This window comes from Lissotriton helveticus, chromosome 12 (assembly GCF_964261635.1).
Source record: "Lissotriton helveticus chromosome 12, aLisHel1.1, whole genome shotgun sequence".
NCBI classification, from domain to species: Eukaryota; Metazoa; Chordata; class Amphibia; order Caudata; family Salamandridae; genus Lissotriton; species Lissotriton helveticus.
This window is the reverse complement of record NC_136073.1, coordinates 452,780,037-452,804,391: the sequence shown is the minus strand read 5'-3', so window position 1 is coordinate 452,804,391 and position 24,355 is coordinate 452,780,037. Positions and strand designations below refer to the sequence as shown.

At 46.4% G+C, this 24,355-nt stretch overlaps 1 protein-coding gene across 1 annotated transcript in view; it reads right to left on the bottom strand.

The window, feature by feature from the left end:
• Positions 1–336: 336 nt before the first annotated feature.
• The window catches only part of NFATC3 (nuclear factor of activated T cells 3), a 934,632-nt gene continuing 910,613 nt past the window's right edge, over positions 337–24,355 (bottom strand). The window contains exon 10 of the mRNA XM_078669777.1: positions 337–4,623. Coding sequence (XP_078525903.1) covers positions 4,517–4,623 — 107 coding nt within the window. The 3' untranslated portion in view covers positions 337–4,516. The remainder of the gene's footprint in view (positions 4,624–24,355) is intronic.

Sequence of the window (24,355 nt, the reverse complement as noted above, 5' to 3'; positions counted from 1 at the left end):
TATTTAAGCATGTCCTCAAATGCTTGGATTGTCAACAAATTAATACTACTCTGAATTTCAGCGCTGCTTACTTTCATACAGGTTTAAAATCCAATTGTTAATTCAGTGACAGTGAGAACTGGAAAAAAACAATGGCAATAGAATGGATGCCAACTCAACTGTAGCAACACATGGTGCTGTTACCAGTTTAAATTTGCATAGCCCAACATAAATTGTGTGCTTTTATACCTTAAATTACACAAGTTATTTAACAGTCTTTATCTACATAAACACACAAGAATAGAAGAAAATTAAGACCCTCATATTTAAACATTAACAAGGCAAATACAAAACTGCTCATAATGCAAAGCTATACATGTTTTTATTTTATCTTTGTTTTTAAATAGGAAAGCAATTCTATTTCTACAGGCATCAAGGTATTTGAAGGCATCAGGGGGATTTAGTGCATAGCAACTCCGGATACTACAGGCTTCCGTACCCTAGAGTACAGTACAGTTTCCTCAACAGAATGAGAGGACTTGTAAGAATGTAACACAAAACACCAATCAACACAAAATCAAATAGCAGTGAGAAATGTGAAAATCGTACAGTATGTTATTCTTTAAAAGACAACCAGCATATTCAATTTGTCTTGCTGCCTATCACCTGAAGAAAAAGTACACAGAGGCCAATAATAACTTGGGAGGGGTGTTACATATCTACAAGAAGGCTCTCATATTCTAGAGTTTCTAAAATAATCTTTAAAACTACATGATCAGGTCACAAACATCATATACATTTCACTTTGGTTTCTTGGGATAGTCCTGTAAAATGCATAATTTTTAACAACATAAAATACAACAAAATATCATGTAAAAAAACTTACATGTGCATCCATGACTAGAGACATCTACCATTCACTAACTACTTCATAGACATTTCACAAGGATTTTTATTCCGTGCATGTTTATGACTTTTCTGTGAGTGAAATTGGATTTAGTTAGCATTATCACTCAACTACAGACTGCTTTTTTGTAGTCTTCACTATGGCTGTGCTAGGCATGACTAATGACAAAAATATAGAACTAAGCAGGGAAGAAAATATAGCATTTAGATCTTTAAGATCGACAATAACAGAGAAAGACCATCTTCAACAGAGTTTTGGAGGCTGTACTTGGGAGATGGCATCAACACTATAAACTAGAAATATATTTGTCTGCTTGTAAAGCGTTTGCGAGCTCTTTTTAACATACATGTTGTTGGAAACTTTTCACAGCTTCAGTAAGTGGGATGATAACTCAAGGCTAATATTCATAATGATGTTTCAAACTGTTGAAGTATCTGAGAAGGTATCTTGCCAGTGCTTTGCTGTTATGCTGCATCGGTATTGCAGGTCGAAGGTTGATACATCAAGAAACTGCTACTTTCTTTCGCTTTAAGCACACATTTACTTATGTGTAACACTTTCTGTTCAAAAGCATGATTTTATTCTAATATGGCAGTCTATCAATTCCTATTAACTTGTTTTTAAACACTGGAAGTCTCGAGCTCTTACTTTCATCAACATTTCCCACACTACCTTTTTTTTTTACTACTCCAAGCATGCTTAAAATGTATTCATTAACATTACTCAGTAAAGGGCCACCTCATGTGCAATACAAATGGGGATTAGTCAGCTTGTTCTCTGGGACTTCTTGCACAATTTTATTCCCTGAAGTTGAAAATGTTAAACTGCAGAGTGTGAACAATGCTATAGGAGTAAGTGCAATGAAATAACTCTGTTTCCATACTAGGTTACTCTACGATGACAGGTAATATTTCCCTAATACGGCAAAAGGCAACCCTGTGAGCATCTCTACTATCATTAAAGTAATTCAGTTTGTTCTGCTGGGGAATTCACTTTCAAATCATTTCTTTTCAAATAACGTTCGTGTGAGTGTTAGAATGAAAATCATTCTCCTAGCAGGAGAAAGTGGACCATAAAAAAAGTTCACCTTTTAAGCTCTCTATAGACAACTAATTAATAACACTATCAAATGTGCTTACAAATGAACATTTCCTATACAGCAGATTGTAATGTCAAAAAAAATTGAGAATAGTTTTATCTTGGATTTTGGTGGACTATAAACTAAATTATAAAAAAAAAATGTTTTCCTCCCATTAAAAACTACATACATTTGAAAATGAATAGCAAAATATATCCATTTGCAAAAAGATTAGGCTCTAGCCAAACACATTTGTAGTTTGCCCTTAAAACTGAAAGTGGAGGCAAAATAGACAGCAATACAGACAAAATTTCAAGATAAGCAGATTCCCCTAATTAGTTTCCCATTTTTCGCTTGTGGAAAGCATTGGGATGGTACCAACTCATTCTATATCTGCCCTTTCCATTTTTACAGTATGGAGGCCATTTTGTGGGATAGTTTAGTCAATGTTATCCGATGAAATTCCAACAGTGATAAGTTGTTTTTTTCTACAGAGTAGGCCAGTCACAGCTAAACCACAATTAAAAGATGACATATACTTAAGACATTGGCTACAAAGTCTACAATCTTGTGAAATATGCAGGGAACTACAACTAACTCATTTTTTACACTTATTGTGTTTTTTGGCTTACATGCCTGTGGTGTGAACTATACTTGTTTTAATGCAGCATTTTACAAAAATTTCTAAACACTCCAATAATATTTGCATTGCAATTTGTATGGAATGTTCAATGCAATGTTATGCAGTACTCTTAGAAGGCCATCAATATCAACTTTAAAATAGGTCTATGGAATTTCCATAGGTATACTAATTGGGATTTTCCTAGAAACTCAGAATTCATTAAAATTCTGCAGGCTTATCCATGAGTTAGAAGCCCTCTAATTCCTGCATTGTCACTTGAATACATTTTGTGCATGTTCTGCAAAAAGGGAAATGCTGTATTTTGTAGATATATTTGAAGAATCCCTTAAGATTCCATAGACTTTTCAAATTTCAGCAGGTTTGAAGAAATTTCCATTGCCCTTTCCATCTGTGGCAATGATGTTTAAATGCCAGTTCCCAGGATCATTTGAATCTAAAAAAAAAAAAAGAGCGCTGTTCACTTCATTTCCTTCTGCTAGGTACTCAATTTCCAGCAACTCCTTGAAAATCGCAATGCTGGAATTGTCCCACAGCTTAAAGAAATTTGAGCTACTACAAGATCTACACACCTTTAAATGATGGCCACCTTGGAACTCAAGAAGGGTGTGCCATATCATTTTGTATTAAGTGCCGGTACTTTGAACCATTTACTCGAGAAAAACATTGCTCGTCTAACAGACTGATCATGAGTGAGAGGCACCATGTCTGTATACTGTTGATCCCTACAGATTTAGGAGTGAAGAATACTTAAGTGAAGTCTGCATGCCCACAAAAATGGCTAACTTACACGATGAAAGTAAGCAGGCATTCAGAAAACAGGTCCTTGTGAACTACTGTGATACATATCTGTTATTCTGCCTAATCCCTATGTCCAATTGAAAAAATGTTAACCACTTTATAAGAGAACAAATGATTAAAGAGTAGTGACTCGAATATTGAGAAGACCTTTCATCTAGGGCACAAGTAAACATTTAGCTTACTTCGTGAAAGGCGTAGCTCCAAAGAACAAACCAATAAATGTTGAACTCTATCCTCAATGACAGAAAACAGTATGGTTATCATTATCAAATAAATCCGTAACAGCTTGAAGAAAAAGCATTTGAAATGCTGAAGGACCTAACTTTGTATACGCTCCTTAATTTAATAACTATCAAACAGCTTATAGAAAAGGATTTATAAAGATAGTTTTTCAATTTTGGAATGTAGTTTATCTCAATGCACTTTGTTGATGGAATGAAATTTTAAGTTTGCAAAGAAGTGCAGTTCTACATTTGGCTTTGCTTCCTATATATATATCTAAGAGAAAAGACTAGGTATACATTACACCTCCCAAGGCATTGGCGTTAGTTGACAGATATTTCTGCCTATGGAAGAATTAATTAAAAAAGTTATTGTCATTAAAAACACAAAACCTAAAAGGTTCTTCGTATGACAAAAGCTGTACAAATACTCAATTACAACGATTCTATGACATTTTCTAAAATAAAGCATACTTACGGTGTGTATTAAATCTTACTTTTCATTGACCGTACTTGTGAACATATTAAGAGTAAATCTAGCATATTTCCTACCTTTATAGCATTTTTAATATAAAATCTTTACTTGTATGCAAACAAGAATATTTGCAAATAAACAACAACATCTGTTCCAAGTGTATGTCCATTTACAAAGTCAGTCTCCTTTTTTTTTTTACAGCCTAGGAGGAATTAGATTAGAATAGGAAATATTATCTTTTTACATCAAAAGTAACACCCACTAAAAAGTCTATGCAAGGATCCACTGTTCCAGTTCACAAAGGCCACAGAGTTGGAAGCACAGTAAGTCTAAGAAGAGGATACAGGGATTCTAGAAGAAACTTGCAGAGAGAACTGTACTGTTAATTAACATTTTTCTGTGCTGTCGTCCAATTCTAGACTCCATCTGTCAGCTCAGTCTCCAGTGATCCAGAGCAGTCGTGTGATGAAGGGGTTGCCACTGGTGTTCCATGTGACATGTCTCGCCCGATGATCTCATTTACTACAAAGCAAACAAGAATGTTACAATGGATGATCAGTCATAGCTACAAAAATCTTCTAGAACAAAGACATCAAGGTGTTTTTCTTCTAAAATATGAAACTGTAATGATTTGGGAAGCTATGCATCTTAAAGGATATTTTAACACTCTGACTCTACCAAGATTTTGAAAATCCTGAGCCAATTCTTTATTCTGTCTGACTCTATTCAACACACTTTTTCTGCTCACCTTGTGGACAACAACCAAATCTGAGGTAGATAGATAACATGACAAATAATTTATAAGGAATAATGTAATTTTATGTTAACAAGCATTTGTGAGAAACACGTTTGTTACTGCTTATGCTCTGTCTGGTGTATGAGTAACAGCATTTGTTCTGAGATGGAAAGCTGAATGCAGCAAAAAACTGCCAAACTAATGCAAAGGAAGCGGAATTGTTGGCTAGCCTGTACAAAAAATGCTTTTTATGTCTAAGCAAGTGCTGATCAAAGCATGTTCTCAAAGCAATATAAACAACTAATCGGAGAAGACACCAAAAGCCTGAGGTGTATAAGTGCAGCATTTAAAGTAGCAAGGTGCTAATTGGTTGGCTAGGGTAAATGAGCAAATGCAATGGAATTTGTTGAGGCAGAGATTGGCTTAGTGATGATCCAGGCAAGGGAGAGTGTAGGGAAGTCAGATTGGTCTATTCTGAGAATAAGTTGCCTGACTTTTGCCTATATGATGAATGAATAGAAAATTAGGTTGCTGTGAGATGTATTAAACCCAGATCTGTGACGGGGGGTGAATGTTTTGCCATTGTGCAACATTCCGTCCATCATCTTGTGTATTTTGCTGTGAGAGTTTGGAGGCACACAATTAAACAAGACCACGCAGTGTGTACAATTTAGTAGATTTAGTATTGCCCAGAAAAATAGGAGCCCCAAATAGTGGAGGCAGGTGTTTGAGGAGGAGTTGTACATCTGTGTGCCAACTTTGTAATTTAATAGCTGGACATGAATGGAGAAGGAGGGGGTGCTGAGCTATGATTAGGCAGATGGTGCACAGTGACTAAATTAATGTTACTTCAAGTGCTGGTATGCCAATGTTATCTCCAGAATAGTGAAAGTCCATAACTATGTATAGTCAACAAAGGCTCAGCAATTGTGCTGAGCTGCTCACCTGGTGCACAGAATAAGACCCTTCTGACAGGTCACACACAGTGGAACCCATGGAGATTGGTAAGATACAATTGATGCCCAGTTCGGTGGGCTCTTGGTGACAATCGCCTACTTGAAGTAGGTTAGACAAAGCTATCACCTGCAGCAAAATGTTGTTTTCCTGAAGTGGGATCCACTTCGCTTGGTGTGATGATAGGATCTACTGAAAAGCTACCAAAACTTTTTACAACTAAGTTCCAATTTTTATAATGACAAACTTTCACATCCCTCCCAACTTTATTCAAGAAGATGCAAGGGCAATCTTTAATGTAATAATAGCAACTGTTTGTAAATGTCAGAACCTTGACCACGTCCTTCAATATCAGACTGCAGCCAAGATATTAATCAGCCCATAAAAGTGGCAAATGGTAAACCGCACTGACGTCTTGAGCTGAAACAATTTTCAGAGTGGGTGCTGGCCTGTGGCATCTGTTCACTAAAATCACACAGCTCTGCAAAATATTGGTGCTGATAGCAGTGAGTTTAGCAATTTGAGAAATCGCTTCTGCAGCAGAGTATGGTGTAAGGCCTTATATCCATGATTTGTGTTAATCAGTGGTGCATTTTGGAATATATATAAATATATATATATATCCCCAAACAATACAGTCACAGTAATCGGCTGACTCTCGCTGCTGGTGGGAGAGGTAGACTGATCCTCTTTGTTCAATTTCAAACAACATAAGCCGCACTCCAGGAGCTCGGGATCATTTAAGTTTTAAAATCAATAGTACAAGGCAAACACCAACGCGTTTCGACTCGAAAGTCTTTTTCACTGTAAATGAAGATATATATTTATTGAAAATCCCAAAGATTACAGCAACGTTCTAGTTCGATGAAAATGTCAGCTTAAACGGAACATTTAAACAAACAAGAAAAAAAAACACAGAAATTTGCAACCTATAGTTATTTCACGTAACTATAAGACGTGCCCCCACCATGCATAGTATGGTCATCAATGATGTCAGATCAAACTCATTAGTGAGGTTGTCAGTGTCATACAACATGTCATGAGTGTTGTAATATGTGACGTCATAAGCAGTGCATGGCGAGGGCGCCAGAAAAAGTTACTTAATATCTACAACTGGAAAATGTCAGTTTTTTGTTCAAAATGTTACCTTTAGTCTGACGATCACCTATGTCAGTTTACCCCTTGTTTTTAATTTTTTAAGTAATACCTTATTATACGCACCGCCAAGCCTATCCCGTGCACAGCCTTTCGCTCCAAGGGTTTGATCACAGGGCCTGACCTGAAGCCAGGTCCTGTGCACAATCACCCGTGGGTCAGCTATCCCTTGATCACGCATGGGCTCTGGCTGAGAATGGCATTGATTAGCTGCAGGGACATCCTCTCTCAATTGGCCAATACACCACAAACACTCAAGATCTCTACCATATTTTTAAAGGGTTATCCCATCCCAAAAGACTCTTGGGGGATCCGGTGCAGCCTCTGGGCTCCAAAGGGCCTCTTGCAGGCGCAGTAGAGCCCTGCTAACTCCTGCAAGAGTCCTGCAGGATAGTTGCAACCCCCCGAATAAATATATATGTGTTCAATTTGGCTTGAGGGGGTCCCTCATATACCCACCCCACAATGTCCAAGGGGTCAGGGTTCCCCTACCCTGATCTTTTATACCTTATTAAGCTTAATGTTCTGGTCAAGGGGGGCTGAGTCCCTGTATCCAGAAATGACAGCCCTACATTTCTCTTCATGTTGCCGACAGTCAATCAGAGTACACGTTCCAGCAGGAGTGAGGCAGTGGCAAAGAAAAGAGACCTTCTTGACCAATCAGATCACTCTATTGTTTTAAATTGAGTTATCAGCCTATTGCAAATCACACAAACACATTTTCTGGATCAAGGTCTAGCTTTCTGCCAAATTTGATATAATTCCTTTAAGCCATTTAGGATGTAGAGCTGTTAAAAAGCACTAGGGAAATTGCATGGGAAAATGTTATTTTGGGACCCACTCCTTTTTTACTTGGCCCTACTGGACGGATTACCCCGAGGTTTTTGAGGAAGGAGAGGAGGTTAGTGAACTTTGTTTTTGGAAAATTTCATGAAGATTTGTCAAACAGAACCAACTTTATTAGAAAAACTAAAAATACATGTTCTACAGTAACTAGGTCCTAACTATAAATGTGTTTTGTATACATATATATCAGTTTTTATATATCTCGAACACAGGCCAAGGTTATGGGAATGCTTAATATGAGAACCACATTCTACAACACAAGATTTGATACATTTGCACCAGAGTTTACTCGATTTGTCCAGAATGAAAGGATGTTGAGCCAACAACGGAACATGAACCTGGTTCCCCGAATTCAAAGTCAGCAGCACTGGCCATTAGATCACATCAATATTTCTCAACCTATGTGTGAAAGTTTGTATCTGAGCACATACAGGGAGCATATTCTCTGGTAAAATGGCTTTGTGAAGTAAAAGAAAAAAAAGCAGCAACAAATACTGAAATGTTCACCCGGAGTCTTGCTTGGGAATAGTTGCAAGTGTTTGTTTTAAACCTGTCCTTGGGCACATTGAAGGCACATTTGCACTGGTGCACAAACAAGGCTAATCATTTGAAATAATACTCTTATATAGACCAGGAGTTTAGCAACCCAACGAAAATTGGCTCACGAGCCATAAATGGGTCCTAAACACCCAGTTTGTGGAACACTGACCTAGACAAGTTAATATAATTACTTGTAGTTCAGTACTTTAGGGAGGCTTCAGGGCTGAGTTAATCAGTCACATTTTAAGTTTGTGCTTGATGTATAACTCCCTCCTTCCCAGCCCTAATGGTCCAATTACAGCAGATTAACCACTGCCATACGTTCCCTTCTTCACATCTCCCCATATTCAATGAGAACAGGCACAGTGAGTGGTTAATCTGGTGTAACATGATTTAAACAGGCCAATGCAGAGAACACACACATCACTGAGAACAAGAGTAGGCTTATTACTTGGTGCCACATTGCATTTACTTTGTAAACAACGTATTTTGACCATTAGGCCTGGGAAGAAGGGAATTACAAATCAAGCACAAGTTTTAAATATAACATATACCAGGACTTTCACGACCCACAAGTAGGTCCTGACCCACAGCTTGGGAAACGCTGACCTATTGCACTGTGTGTTGTGAGGAATGCAATGTTCTGCAATGGAACCAGGGATGGAACAGCCCACAGGCACTGGCAGGTTGCAACAGGAGGGAAAGTAAGCGGAGGCAGCATAGAAAAAGCCTGGCTGTGGGAGAGCGGATACAGAAACATGAGTGGTACCATAATGTCAAATGAGCTGGCTGGAAAGGGGTGGTAGCACTGAGGCACCCCTCTGACAGGACACACCAAGGACAAAAACAGGGTGCAACGTGAAAACATAATTGCCCCTTTGCCCTACTATAAGGAGCTAGGAATCTCCAACTTTACTGTTTAGTAAAATCTTGGAAATTCTTAATATAGAATATCTCAGACAATGACAATAAAGATGGGCAGATGGCAGTTGACTAAACAAGTCATTCAGAGTCCCACAGGCTCTGGTATGGGAATTATATTCACAGCTCTCTCGTTATTTGGAGCACTGCATTCTACTTTACCTCCTGGCTTTCCTCTGTATTATTTACTTATTTGTATTTACGGTAAATGTGACTAAGGAGGCAGTACGGCAGAACTTGTGTGTGCATGGCGGTAGCCAACTGCAACTGTCATTCTGCATGTCAACCCTCCTCTACCAAGGGCAGTAACAGCAGTGTAAGGCATATGTGATGGACACATCACTGCTTAGCTCTGATTCTTACTGCATCAATTGTGGGCACCAAGAAAGCCTGGAAAACCTTTGTCTTCTTAACAGCATTAAGTAGCTAGCTGGAACAAAGCTACACATGGAACAGAGGTCTGTTCAGGTAAATAAGAGGCTACTTGTTTATGTCTGTATCTATAGATTAACTCTGATTTTGCTGTTGACTGTTCTATTTTTTAGTAGGCTCATATAGAACAGGGATACATACATACTGTAATCTATTCAGAAAGCCAGATGGCATTTTTTCGAAACCAGAGGCCTTTTAGCTAAAGGCAGTGATATATATATATATATATATGCAACTAGACAAATGAAGAAACTAAGCCATGCAACAAACTCACCAAACAGCAAAATAAAGAAATATTTGCTTATCAAAATAAGGGGCCCTGAAATTTCAGATTCTTTGCCAATTAAAGTGCATGAGAATACATTGTTGGATGAGGTTCAGCCAGTTACAAGTTTGTAAAAAAGAACTTCACCTGTTACACCTGATAACAAATCGATCAGAGGCACGAATATTGCCTTAGATGCTTACCACGAATGGATATTTGGGCAATGAGTTAGAATGTAGAAAACATCAGGGAGCCAAACAAGGAGGGCAGTTTTATACATGCCCCAATCAAATAAACCTCATCCCACTACTAAGAGCTGCAAATCCCAGATCAACTACATTAAGACCAATATTTTGGTTAATGGTAAAAGCTGGGAGGGGGCGTGGCTAACCACCAGTCACGGCGGATGCAGCATAGAGAAGCTCCAGGGCCCAGGCACACAGATCATTCATAATTGCCGAGTGCTGCGCCCATCGAGCTCCATCCGCCGAACCGATCTGGTGTGTCAGTTACGGGCTACCCACCCGGGAATCGTGAAACCGCCATCAATGTCGCATTGGGCGGAAACAGCAATGAGGCCTATGTGATGACGGCCTGCGGCAGAACGAGTGAGGCCGGGAGCTGCGCAGTGCGGAGGCAGGCCTGAGAGGCTGCCACTATGGTCCCGGAAAAACAGAAGAGATGGGTGCCTACCCCTTTGAGAAGCCCCGCTGTCCCCAGACTCACCGTACGACAGATCAGCGGTACGTGACACGGTCTTGAGCCCCGATAGTGCCACCCATACGCAGAGGGGGCCAGACTCGCCTTCGCGAGCTGTCTAGGGCGCTGAGGGGCTGGAAGAACAGCCGGATCCCCCCTCTCTCTCATGGGCCGAGAAGGATGAAGTTGAAATGCAGCCGAGGGCTGAGGAGGGCCCCTGAGTTGCCCACCGACAACGCGAGGCCTGAGTGATGCAGAGACAGTTGCAGACCTACCAATCACCCTGGGGGTGTCCGCGCTCCTGCCGGATGTACAGGTGGGGTTAATCCTATCAGCACGCACACTGGGCAACACATCGGGTGAGGCAGTCAGAGGTGCAAAGTCTGCCTTTTTCCCCGCGCACCTTGTCTGGTCCCCATCCCCCGCTCCTCTCTACTTGGGGTGTACGAGGCGGCCTACGTGGCAGTGCACTGGCCCTGGAGGCAGGGGCTAGTAATGCAGGGCGGAATAGATTGGGACGAAATACCCCTGGGAGAGATTGTACTGCCCTGTTGATGTTAACCTTGATTCCTACTGAAACTGGTCTAATCTGGTCTAAAATTGCCCCAGTGAGTAAAGTCAAATGCAAGAACAGATCAGCCCCCTGGTTTACTGATCAATTAAAAACCATAAAATCTCTATGGAGAACTGCTGAGAAAAAATGGCGTAAGAGTAAAGAGCAGGCTGATCGGAAAAAATATAAACTATTGCACTCCAGCTACATGCATGACATCAAGGTGACAAAGAGAGCATTCTTAGCTGAACGGATAAATAAAGGGGGAAATTCATCTAAAGAACTCTTTCAAATTCTAAAAGAACTTACCATCTCTAGAAGTACGTCGGTAATTCCCAATGCCCAAGAGAGGACCAATGCTCTCTCAAAATTCTTTGAGGATAAGATAACGGCCATTCATCGCTCTTTCCCCCATAATCAAAATATAGAGCAGTCCGAAGTCCCGGTAAATCAGACACCTGACCCACCTCACGTAATAAATTAATTTTTAAAATTTGACTGTAAAACATTCATTTCAGTTGGTCTGAAAATAAAGTCTGGATCACCCTCCGACCAGATCTCACCTAAAATATTTTCAGTACTTGCCCCTGTGCTAGCAGAACATCTGACTAACCTTTTTAATAAATCACTTTCAGGTGCAGTGTTCCCTGAAATACGGAAAACAGCAAAAATTAGACCAATCTTAAAAAAGCCCACAGCCGACCCCAACATCTTGCTAAATTATCGACCCATTTCACTGCTTCCATACTTGGGGAAAATGTTGGAGTCCTTTGTCAATACACAGCTCGTGAGTCATCTCGAGAAAAATGGACTCCTGGATACATCGCAGTCTGGTTTCAGGGCACTCCATAGTACGGAGACAGCTTTGATAGAGGTCGTTGATAACATCAGACTGGAATTGAATGACCATCAATCAGCTATCCTCGTCCTGCTCGATCTGTCCGCAGCCTTTGACACCATCTCCCATCGCATCTAGATACAACGGCTGTGGGAGATTGGTGTCAGAGGAAAGGCGCTAAAATGGTTCTCCAGCTATCCACTGCTGTTCAGATCGACAAATACAAGCCAGGAAAAAGACCTGTTAAAATGGGGGTGCCACAGGGCTCAATTTTGAGCCCCAAACTCTTTAATGTCTATATAACACCCTTGGCAAGATGATCGGGGCTTACGGATTTGACATGCAGTCTTATGCAGACGACACTCAAATTTTAATCACACTGGAACCTGATGTAAATGATACAAAATTACGATTTAAAAACTGCCTGATCCACGTTGAATCATGGATGACTGTTAATCATCTGCAGTTAGATGGTGGTAAATCAGAGGTTCTGCTTTTCGGCAAGGCAGCCGAATACTGGACTCATGATTGGTGGCCAGTTGAACTAGGCAGTTGTCCAACACCGAAGGAGTCAGTCCGAACTTTGGTCTTTCACATGGATAATAAACTGTCCATGGAAAGCCAAATCAAACATATTTTGGGCACTTGTTTTGGGCTAATGCGCAGTCTGAGAAAGATCTTTAAGTGGATTCCCGCAGAGGCTAGGAAACCCCTAGTACAGGGTCTAATTATTAACAGAATGGACTATGGCAATGCGCTTTTACTTTCTATAAACGAGCATTAACTGAACAGACTCCAAGTTCTCCAGAACACCGCCGCACGGCTGGAACTAGGCCTCCCACGACGATCTTCAGCCACCGTCTGTTTGAAAAATCTTCACTGGCTATCGGTAAAGAAGCGTATTCTTTTTAAAACCCTATGCCTGGTGCATAAACATATGTACAAAAGTGGTCCAAAGTATTGGTCCAAGAAACTGAGATGGTATAAGCCTCAAAGAGAACTTAGATACAGCAAGGAGTTTCGGCTGACACCCTTGAGAATACAAACCTCGAGAAATGGCGGCCGTGCCTTCTCCTTTCTTGCCCCCGCCTACTGGAATAAGATGCCCCTCCATCTCAGCACCATTCCTGAACACAGCCTCTTTGACAAAAATGTTTGAAGACTTGGCTTTTTGCTAACTAGCCACCTACCTTTTAATCTTCCATGTCAGAGTCGTCTGCTAGCGCCATGAGACTCCTCGGATGTGATTTGTGCGTGATACAAATGCCCCTGATTTGATCTGTGAGGGACATTAATGTACCTAAAGGAGGCAAAGGCTGGTTGAGTGGGATCAATCAGTGGGTGAGCTGCGGTCTCGCAGGGTTCCACTGCATTGGGCCTGAGCTACCAGATTGCCTACAAGGCTCAATGAGTGGCGAGAGGCCCATGTCTGAAGGCACACATCATAGAATGGGGCACTGAATGGTGGCACTGAATGGTGGGCACTGAATGATGGACCAGTACTGGCGCAAACAAAACAAGCACAACAAGTGAGGAGAATGTTCAGATATCGAGATAAATGGGCACCCAATGCGGAGAATGCTTTAAACACTGCCTAATGCAGGGTCCGGCAGGGGGGCCCTACTGATTCCCAGGTCCGTGGAGTATCGACAATAAGAAGCTGTGTAGCAGTGGGTGCATCCCGGCTGGGCTGCGCAATTAATAGACTGAGCTGTGACCACTCATATTGCAGTAAGCTAAAGCACATATCTACCGCGCTGCCACATTGAGAAACTGTGTGTACCTTATGCTGGTCATAGATTGGATTGCCACATCTAGCTAACGTGAATGACATATGGAATAATTAGGCCTGACAACCAACTGATATACCAGATCCCCACTTGATAGCAGCAGATATTCTTGAGTACCCACCATGGGCCATCAAAAAGGTAAATTGCAGGAGACGACTGCCTCAAATTCGCAAACTGCAGAAGAACAGGACCTCAACGCCCAACCACAGTAGCTCACCTGTATACCAGCCACGAATGCTATGGAACCTCCGGATACATTAGATCTGATATTGCGCGAGGTTGGGCCTCCTAGACAGAGTTGAAGATGCGGAAGGCAGAGCTAGACGGAACAATGTGTGTGTTACTGGCCACCTTTATGTAACAGTGGTTCCGAGAACATGTAATGGATTATCGGACATCTTCTGGATTGTAAGAGCCCACAGAATCCCCACAGGGAAAACCGAAGGTGGGCGCGCTGCCAAGACCACTGACAGTCAGGATTCTAAACTACAGGGACCGTGATATCCTACTTCAGAAGGCAAGGGAGAGAACCCAGATCCGTTTTGAAAATTGTCAGATATCGCTGCACCCGACTATACCCTCAAGGTCCAACGCCAAAGATCCTCCTTTCAGACCGTTAAAAAGAAATTACGAGACCTGAACTTAAAATATGCACTATTATACCCTGCCCATTTGAAAATAATCCACAAACAAAGTATTTCTTTGAAAGTCCAGAAGATGTAGAGGAGTGGATCGAGGTCATGGACCCGAACTCATTGTCTGGTGATGTCCCCCCGGTGACTGCCAAACAGCCCCAAACAGTTGCAGGGCTGGCGATCGCGCAACAACGTGAAGACTACCAATAACGGGGGCTTGGCCACGAGGCGGATGAGGGAGGATGCGTGAGCACAGAGCTCTGCGCCGACCCAAGTTGTTATCCTGTGCAGGGACATTGTAAGAAGCCCCCGGACCCCTGGGATAGCGGCGTCGGGAGCCTGGAGGCACTGGCCGTCGGGAAGGAGAAGCCTGGTGTAACTCTACCGGGGAAATCGCCAACTGCAGCCAGAGTCTGGCTGCAGACCCAGGATGGTGGCATGCGGGCTTCGCAGCCCCGTTGGCAGGGTAGACTGTCTGCCTTGCAGGAAGTAACGTAGATCGCTTGAGGGAGAAGACACCATCCACTGGCACCCAGACCTGGCGCCACTACGGGGACCTGAGGACGCAGGACTGCCACACGCTGCGGGCATAAGTAAGAGTCTGGCGGCTGAGGGGATATAAGATGGAGGCGTGGGCGGATTGATAAAGATCCGCGGCCACGAGGTACCAGGGTAGTTTCCCAGCTCCGGTGTATGTGCTACCAGCAAGAGGCCCAGATTCCTGGTCGGAGGAGGAGGCAAAGTATCGGGCCGGGGTGCGGTGCTGAGTGGAGTGGAGAGAGAGCAGCCGCAGGCAGCACCCCGGGGGGGGGGGGTGCGGAATTGGGCAATATCATAGGGCCCATCTCGGCGGAGGCAAGTGGAGTGGACCGCATTTATTGACAGCCGGAGTTGGGGCGCTGGAGCTGCTGTGGCTGCCCCAGCTGCTTGCCCGCACTGCCAATGAGCCTGAGAAGGGTGTGAACACGGACACAGAAATAGCTGGCAGAATGAAGGTACTGGGCGCGCAGCAGCGCAGATTATACCGGCTGTCCACGGGAGTAGCTTTTATCGCTGAGCAGCGAGACAGCCTTGAATCGCCAGGCGGAGCAGCAGGGGGGCTAGGACTTGATTGCGAGGGGTGAAGTGGGTGTGGCCCAGCAGTGGCCCCGTACGAGGTTTGGAGTCCTGGAGCTGCCTGCCGCCACTGAGGAAACAGGTGACTGCTGCGGGGGAGAGTTGAGTTGAGACTAAGCAAACTGCTCTAGTGGGGAACCAGTGACACGGAGATAGGTGTAAGGCAGCAATCACAAGGCAAGACAGCCGCCTGCTTTCAGGGTCTGCTTGAAGGGCAGAGGATCTCCTGCGGCGGGAATAGCCGTGGTGGGGTGTGACCGGGCTTCTGGTGGGGACTGGCAGTAGAGCCGAGTCAGTCGCAAGTGCCCACCCCCGGCAGGTCAACAACCAGTGCGACTGTGGCTGGACGATCAGGGGAAGGGAGACACCCCTGGCAGCTGAGGAAGCCCAGCTGGGCGCGGTGAGTGCGAGATGGCGGGGGCCGGGATGGATGGAGCCACTGTTGGGTAACGCCAGCGAGAGGAGGATGCCACTGAGATGCTACAAGGTTAACAGGGCCAGCGGAAGTGGCAGGAGAAAAGTCCACACCGATTGTACAATCAAGTGGCTGGGCTGGGGGCTTGGCAAGAGCGGGCTCTGGAGAGGCGGCAAAGCCTATTGTTTTTAGCCCTAGAGGCAGCGGGGTCACCGACAGGGATATCAAGAACAACAACAATGGAGGCTGGAGGCCTAGACTAGCCCGGACTAGGTCTTCCTGTCGGGCCGGGGCCTTAGATACCCAGCAAGTGGAAGGCGGCCAGACAAAGAGGGCGACCCCGTCAGGGGGAGAGGAGCAGAGCAGGGAGGACGGCCAGCCTGCCTGAAGAGTGGGTACACAGCTAGAGGCCGCCGCGGGAAGGTGAGTCCAGGAGAAGAGCAAGTCGGATCAACTGATCTTACGTGGTGAAGCCAAGAGGGAAGCAGGCAGGAGCCTCAACGGAGCAGGAAGAGGACACAGCCGTCACAGAGGCGCGGGAGGGATCGCAGCAACGCTCGGAGGGGTTGCACCAGCAACAGGTACATCAAATTCTAAAAGCCATCACTTATACCAGAGAGGCCCTACAACTGGACATAGCGCACGTGACGCAGGGTCTCGGACTGCTCAGGGTGAACCACGCCAAACTGGCTGACAGGGTGAAACACGTGGAGGTAGCCCTAGAAACCCTGGAACCAGCTCAAAAGACGATAGCAGCACAGATGACTGATTTCCAACACAGGCTGCAGACTTTGGAGCGGAGAACAGAGGATGCCGAAGGGAGGAATCAAAGGAATAACATTCGGGTGGTTGGGCTGCCTGAAGGCGTGGAAGGGGCCAATATGGTGGACTACTTGGAGGATTGCTGAAGGTGACCGTCGCTCCGGAGGGGTTGTCATCCTTCTTCACCCTGGAGAGGGCCCATAGAGTGCCGGCCAGGCTGCCCACTCCCGGGAGACCGCCTCGGCCAGTGGTGGCTAGGCTGCTTCATTATAAAGACAGAGATCTTCTGCTGAACAAGGCCAGGGCTACGGGACCGTACACAGTCAATCAATCAATCAATCAAGACATTTGTAGAGCGCACTACTTACCCGGAGGGTCTCAAGGCGCTTGGGGGAGGGGGGGGGGGGTGCTGCTACTGCTCGAACAGCCAGGTCTTGAGCTTCTTCCTGAAGGAGAGGTGGTCTTGGGTCAGGCGCAGGTCGGGAGGGAGGGAGTTCCAGGTCTTGGCGGCCAGGTAGGAGAAGGACCTTCCTCCTGTTGTCGCTCTTCGGACGCGGGGAACGGCGGCGAGGGCGTGACTGGCTGATCGGAGGTGGCGTTTGGGAGCGTAGAAGTTGATGCGGTTGTTGAGGTAGCTCGGGCCCTGATCGTGAAGGGCTTTGTGTGCGTGGGTGAGGAGACGGAAGGTGATTCTTTTGTTGACGGGGAGCCAATGGAGGTCTCTCAGATGTCCGGAGATGTGGCTGTGTCGTGGGATGTCGAGGATGAGTCTGGCTGAGGTGTTCTGGATCCGCTGGAGTCTCTTCTGGAGCTTGGCGGTGGTTCCGGCGTAGAGGGCGTTGCCGTAGTCCAGACGGCTGGTGACGAGGGCCTGGGTGACCGTCTTCCTGGTCTCGGTGGGGATCCACCGGAAGATCTTCCGTAGCATGCGCAGGATGTTGAAGCACGACGAGGAGACGGCGTTGACTTGTCTGGTCATGGAGAGGGAGGAGTCCAGGATGAAGCCCAGGTTGCGTGCGTGGTCTGTCGGTTTGGGTGCGGTGCCCAGGGTGGGGGGCCACCAGGAGTCGTCCCAGGCGGAGGGCGAGGAGCCCAGGATGAGGACTTCCGTCTTGTCTGAGTTCAGTTTCAGGCGGCTGGTCGTCATCCACTCGGCTACGTCTTTCATCCCTTCGTGAAGGTTGGCTCTGGCGGCGGCGGGGTCGTTGGTCAGGGAGAGGATCAGCTGGGTGTCGTCCGCGTAGGAGATGATGTTGAGGTTGTGCTGGCGTGCGATGGCCGCGAGGGGGCTCATGTAGACGTTGAAGAGGGTGGGGCTCAGCGAGGATCCTTGAGGGACGCCGCAGATGACTTTGGTGGCCTCTGACTTGTACGGTGGTAGGCGGACTCTCTGTGTTCTTCCGTCGAGGAAGGAGATGATCCATTCCAGTGCTTTCTCCTGGATTCCGACGTTGCTGAGGCGCTGCACTAGGGTGCGGTGGCAGACAGTGTCGAAAGCCGCGGAGAGGTCTAGGAGGATGAGGGCCGCTGTTTCTCCGTTGTCCATCAGGGCTCGGATGTCATCGGTGGCAGCGATGAGGGCGGTCTCGGTGCTGTGGTTGGCTCGGAAGCCAGACTGGGAGGGGTCGAGGGATCCATTCGTCTCGAGGAAGGCGGCCAGCTGTTTGTTGACTGTCTTCTCGATGACTTTGGCTGGAAACGGGAGGAGCGAGATGGGGCGGTAATGCTTGAGTTCGGTGGGGTCCGCTGTAGGTTTCTTGAGTAGGGCGCTGAGTTCGGCGTGCTTCCAGCTCTCCGGGAAGGTGGCGGTGTCGAAGGAGGTGTTGATGATGTCCCGCAGGTGGGGTGCGATGACGGCGTCGGCCTTGTTGAAGACGTGGTGAGGGCATGGGTCAGTTGGAGATCCGGAGTGGATAGAGTTCATCATGCGGACGGTGTCATCGGTGCTGATCGGAGTCCAGGCGCGGAGGGTGGTGGTGGGGGGCGGTGGTTCGGTCGTGGCGTGCGTCGGTTGGGTGCTGAAGCTGTTGTGTATGTCCGCGATCTTGTTGTGGAAGTAGGAGGCGAGGGAGTTGCAGAGGTCTTGCGATGGGGTGATGTCGTTGTTTCCGGCGTTGGGGTTGGAGAGCTCTTTCACGATGTTGAAGAGTTCCTTGCTGTTGTGTGCGTTGTTGTCCAGCCGGTCCTTGAATGCAGTTTTCTTGCTGGCGCGGATCAGTTGGTGGTGCTTCCGGGTGGCAAGCTTGAGGGTGGTCATGTTGTCCGGTGTTGGTTCTCTTCTCCAGGCTTTCTCGAGGGCTCGGCAGTTCTTCTTGGAGCTCTTGAGTTCGTCGGTGAACCATGGGGCCTTCTTGCTGCCGGGTCTGCTGGGCGGGGTCCTCAGTGGGGCGAGTTCGTCCGCGCAGTTGCTGATCCACTTCGTGAGGTTGTCGGCGGCCTGGCTGGGGTTCGCTGAGCTGGAGGGAGGGTGCTGGCTCAGGGACGCGGCGAGCTGGTCGGCTGTGATCTTGTTCCAGCTTCTTCGAGCAACCTGTTGCAGGTGGTGGTGGATCGTCGTTCTTTTGAAGGTGAAGTGGACGCAGCTGTGGTCCGTCCAGTGGAGTCCGGTGGCGTGGCAGAAGGCGATGTCTTTTCTGGATGAGAAGACAGCGTCGAGTGTGTGTCCGGCGAGGTGGGTGGGGGTGGACACCAGCTGCTTGAGGCCGAGGTTGGCTAGGTTGTCGAGCAGGGTGATGGTGTTGCGGTCGTTGTTGTTCTCCAGGTGGAAGTTGATGTCCCCCAGGAGGATGTAGTCAGCGGAGGGGATGGCCTGCGGGCTGATGAAGTCGGCGATGTCCTCGCTGAATTGTGTGCGTGGTCCCGGGGGTCGGTAGATCAGGGTGCCTCTGAGGGTGGTCTTCGGGTCGGTGTGGATCTGGAAGTGCAGGTGTTCGGCGGTTGTCAGGGTGTCGTCGGTGTTGGTCGTGATGCGGATGGTGTCCCTGTGGATGATGGCGATGCCTCCTCCTGTGTTGTTGATGCGATCCCTTCGGATGATCTTGTAGCCCTCTGGGATGGCGATGGCGATGTCGGGCGCTGAGGAGTCGTTCATCCAGGCGGGCAACAGTAAGGTGACATTGTTCCTGGATTATACACTTGAGGTACAACGCCGCAGGGTATTGTTCGTGGCTGTCAAGAGGGCACTACGGGATGAGGGTATTCAATACTCCCTGATGTTTCCGGCACGCTTGAAGGTAACTGTAGACGACAAGATGTCTTTCCATGAGAGTCCTGAGGAGGCCTGGGACTGGCTAAAGATGTATAAAGTGGGCGCAGGAGAAGCAGGGCGAGGCGCGAATACGCTAACAGAAGGACCACGCAGGCAGCGGCGCAACAGGCGACGCCAACCAGCAGCCTAGAAGCCAACAGACTCAAACAGAGAAGGAGCGCGTGGTCGCATTGCAGGCCGTCACGGCTATCTCCCGAGAAGAGAGGGTAGGGTCCTAGGTGGAGACGGAGTCAGAAGGGGGATCACTGGAAGAGGGAAACAAACAATCGGATTTGAAAACTTATCGGGGAGTTTAGCGCCATACCTGACTAATGCAACGATAATAAAAGGAGACTTTAATTCAATAGAAGATTTGGAAAGAGACAGATCCCACCCCCGCTTGCCGGTGCTCCGATACTTAGAATATCCAAGAGGAGAAGCGCGTGGCAGACTAATTGGGGGCTGGTTGACACATGGCGCACACATAATCCGTAGGTGCAAGATTATTCTTACTATTCAGGCCTCCATGACCTGCATGTGAGACTAGATGCAGTATTGTGTACTCCCGATGTCCATTCCAAGGTGCTAGCTAGTGAATACTTGGCCAGAACGATATCGGACCACAACCCGCTTTTAGTGCAGATACAATGGAACCGAGAGAGGGCGGCAATACCGACCTGGCTGCTCCGACCGGAGACACTGGAAGACCCGTATTTTGAGGAGAACGAGGGGACGGCAACGTCAGCGGCGATTGAGTGGGATGCATTTAAGGTGGTGGTCAGTGGTATCTGTATTAGTAAAATGACTGGAGTAAGGAAAACGTTATTGATAAACCTAGAGAAAGCAGAGGGACGGCTGCATGAAGCGGAGAGAGCCCGCCCTGGGGACCCTAGGGCGCAGAGCGAGGTTTTGAGGCTAGAGAGGCAGTGGCGGTACAGATCGAAATATTGCGTTCCTTTGACTATAAGGCTTACAGAGCAAAGATGCATGCAGAGGGGGACAAATCGAGCGCTCTGCTGGCATGGTTGGTTAACCCGACTCCCAGAGGGGCACCGATATTGGGACTAGCGGCCCACACAGGAGATGTGGTGTGCACGCAATCAGGGATAAATAACCTGTTCCTGGAGTATTATACTGGACTCTACAGCAGCCAGTTGACTCTGGAAGCTGAAGACATAGGGGAATATCTTGTGGATGTGGCCTTGCTGAGCCTGGGAAAAGAGCAGGGAGAACTGCTGGGCAGCAAGATTACGGTGGGAGAGATCAGGAGTGCAATTAAGCATATGGCCCGTAACAAGACACCTGGGGTGGACGGTCTCCCCATAGAACTCTATTCCAAATACGTGGATAGTATGGCCCCGTGCTGTGATCACTAGGGAGGATATTATCATCCCTCTTTTGAAACCAGGAAGGGAACCCACAGACAGTAAGACATGGATGTATGCCGTTACAACGCGAAATATTACAACGCATTCCGTTACAACGAATTTTTTACAACGCAGGATCCATTACATCGCATGCTTTTACAACGCATGACATTACATAGCAGATGCTATTACAACGCATGCCATTACAATGTAAGTATAGGTAAGTATATTATTATTTTTTTAAATGTAAGTAATTTAAATTTAATTAATTAAATAAATTAAATTATTTTTAAATAATTTTTTAGTACATATATTACTTTAAGTTTATTTTTAAAAGAACTTTTAATAATAAACTATTTTTAATAAATAATAAAATTATAAAAAAAAAATTTTTTAATTAAAATAAAAGATTGTATTTTAAAACTAAACCCTAAAAATACCTCTGTACCCCAAAACCCAAACCCAACCCTAAAACCTAAAAATTCCCCTGTACCCCAAAACCCAAACCCAGCCTTGAAACCTAAAAATACCCCTGTACCCCAAAACCCAAACCCAGCCCTGAAACCTAAAAATACCCCTGTACTGAAGCGTGGCTCAGTGGTTAGAGGCGGCAGACCCGGAAGCTGAGATCGACCGTGGACCAGGGTTCGATTCCCCGCCTCGGCGGGACTCGGGCTCAAAAATTCCACGGACTCAACAATTCTCTCGCTCCGGTGCCTACTCGACTCACGGGATCACACTCTGCGACTCTGGGCAATAGCTTGCTTAATCTCCACATCGGCCCCTCGCGGCGGGATGCCTGGCTTTCACCTTGTGAATACCCTGCCAGGGTATCTCACAGGGGAATACCAGGACGGGTTCCCTAAGCAAGCGCCTTGAGACCCCTGGGTGATTAGTGCGCTATATAAATCGAAATACATTTACATTTACCCCAAAACCCAAACCCAGCCCTGAAACCTAAAAATTCCCCTGTACCCCAAAACCCAAACCCAGCCCTGAAACCTAAAAATACCCCTGTACCCCAAAACCCAAACCTGAAACCTAATGCCCCTGTACCCCAAACCCAGCCCTGAAACCTAAAAATTCCCCTGTACCCCAAAACCCAAACCCAACCCTGAAACCTAAAAATACCCCTGTACCCCAAAAACTCAAACCCAACCCTGAAACCTAAAAATACCCCTGTACCCCAAAACCCAACCCTGAAACCTAAAAATACCCCTGTACCCCAAAACCAACCCTGAAACCTAAAAATACCCCTGTACCCCAAAACCCAAACCCAACCCTGAAACCTAAAAATACCCCTGTACCTCAAAACCCAAACCCAACCCTGAAACCTAAAAATACCCCTGTACCCCAAAACCCAAACCCAACCCTGAAACCTAAAAATACCCCTGTACCCCAAAACCCAAACCCAACCCTGAAACCTAAAAATACCCCTGTACCCCAAAACCAAACCCATTATAAAAAAAACATAAATTAATATATTTATTTATTTTTAATATTAAATAAAATAATTAAATAATTTTAAATAAAATATAAAATAAAATTATATACTTACCTATACTTACATTGTAATGGCATGCGTTGTAATAGCATCTGCTATGTAATGTCATGCGTTGTAAAGGCATGCGATGTAATGGATCCAGCGTTGTAAAAGCTGCGTTGTAATAGAAGTGCGTTGTAAAAGTTGCGATGTAACGGCTGTTTCCCGTAAGGCATATCGTCCACTCTCAATGTTGACGACCGACTACAAAATTCTGAGCAGGATTCTAGCATCTCGACTCTTCCCGTATATGTCGCAATTGATCCATCAGGGCCAGTCGGGTTTTATCCCTAAGCGAAACATGTCTATTAATGTGCGGCGGCTGTTCCGAATCTTAGGGGAAAACCATGGTTCACCATCAACTGCTCTGATTCTTTCGGTAGACATTGAAAAGGCTTTCGTTAGCCTAGAATGGCCGTATCTTTTTCAAGTCATGCGCAAGCTGGACCTGAGGGAGGCGTTCGTAGGATGGACCCAAACACTATATACCTCAGCGACGGCTCGAGTACGGACGGGAATGACTGTCATCACCCTGTCTGGTGGGCCGAGGGACGCGACAAGGCTGCTCGCTCACTCTGCTGCTGTTTTCACTGGCGATTGAACCATTGGCGGTGCAAGCTAGGTGGGGGAAGCATTACGTCGGGCTGGAGTTATGTGGGGACATGCAATATATATCGCTTTATGCCGATGATCTGCTAATGTTTTTGGCTGCCCCGGGCGAGATATTAGCTGGAGCGACGACACTGCTACGGAGGTTTGGGGAGATCTCGGGACTATGGGTGAACTGGGAGAAGACTTGCCTGTTGCCGGTACACCAGGCGATAGAGAGCCCTGCCAGTTTAGACGGAATACAATGGGAACCCTGCTGCCTGTCCTACCTGGGGACTTACATCTATCATGGGCAGGCAGACCTTTTGGAGGGCAATGTTGGCAGAGCGGTGCGAGGGAACAAGGGGAGCATGGCTTTTTGGGGGACACGGCTGCTTTCAGTGGCAGGACGAGTGGCACTTCTGAAGATGGTAGCGCTGCCTAGACTGTTATATAACTTTAGGACGCTACCAATCTGGATCCCGGGCTCGGTGTTCAGGACGCTTTGGTCCATGGTGGGGGGGTTTCTGTGGGGAAGTGGCAGGCGGCATTAACCACAATGATGAGACCTTGAGCCGAAGGTGGATGGGCGGTGCCGGATTTCGAACTGTATTATTTGGCAGCCCAGTTGCAGTGGCTTACGCAGGCGGTAGCCCGGGAGTTCAGAGGCCCGGATGGCCCAGTGGAACGGTGGTTCCCACGACATGTTCTGTCATTTGTTGTTCTTGGCCTGTGGATGCGTGTAAGTTTGTTGTCATATGAGGAGAAAGTGCTGAGAGCGTGCTGGAATAGAAGCAGGCGCAGGGGTGGTGTCACTCGCCCTTACGCCCCGGAGATACCTCTTGGTATTTG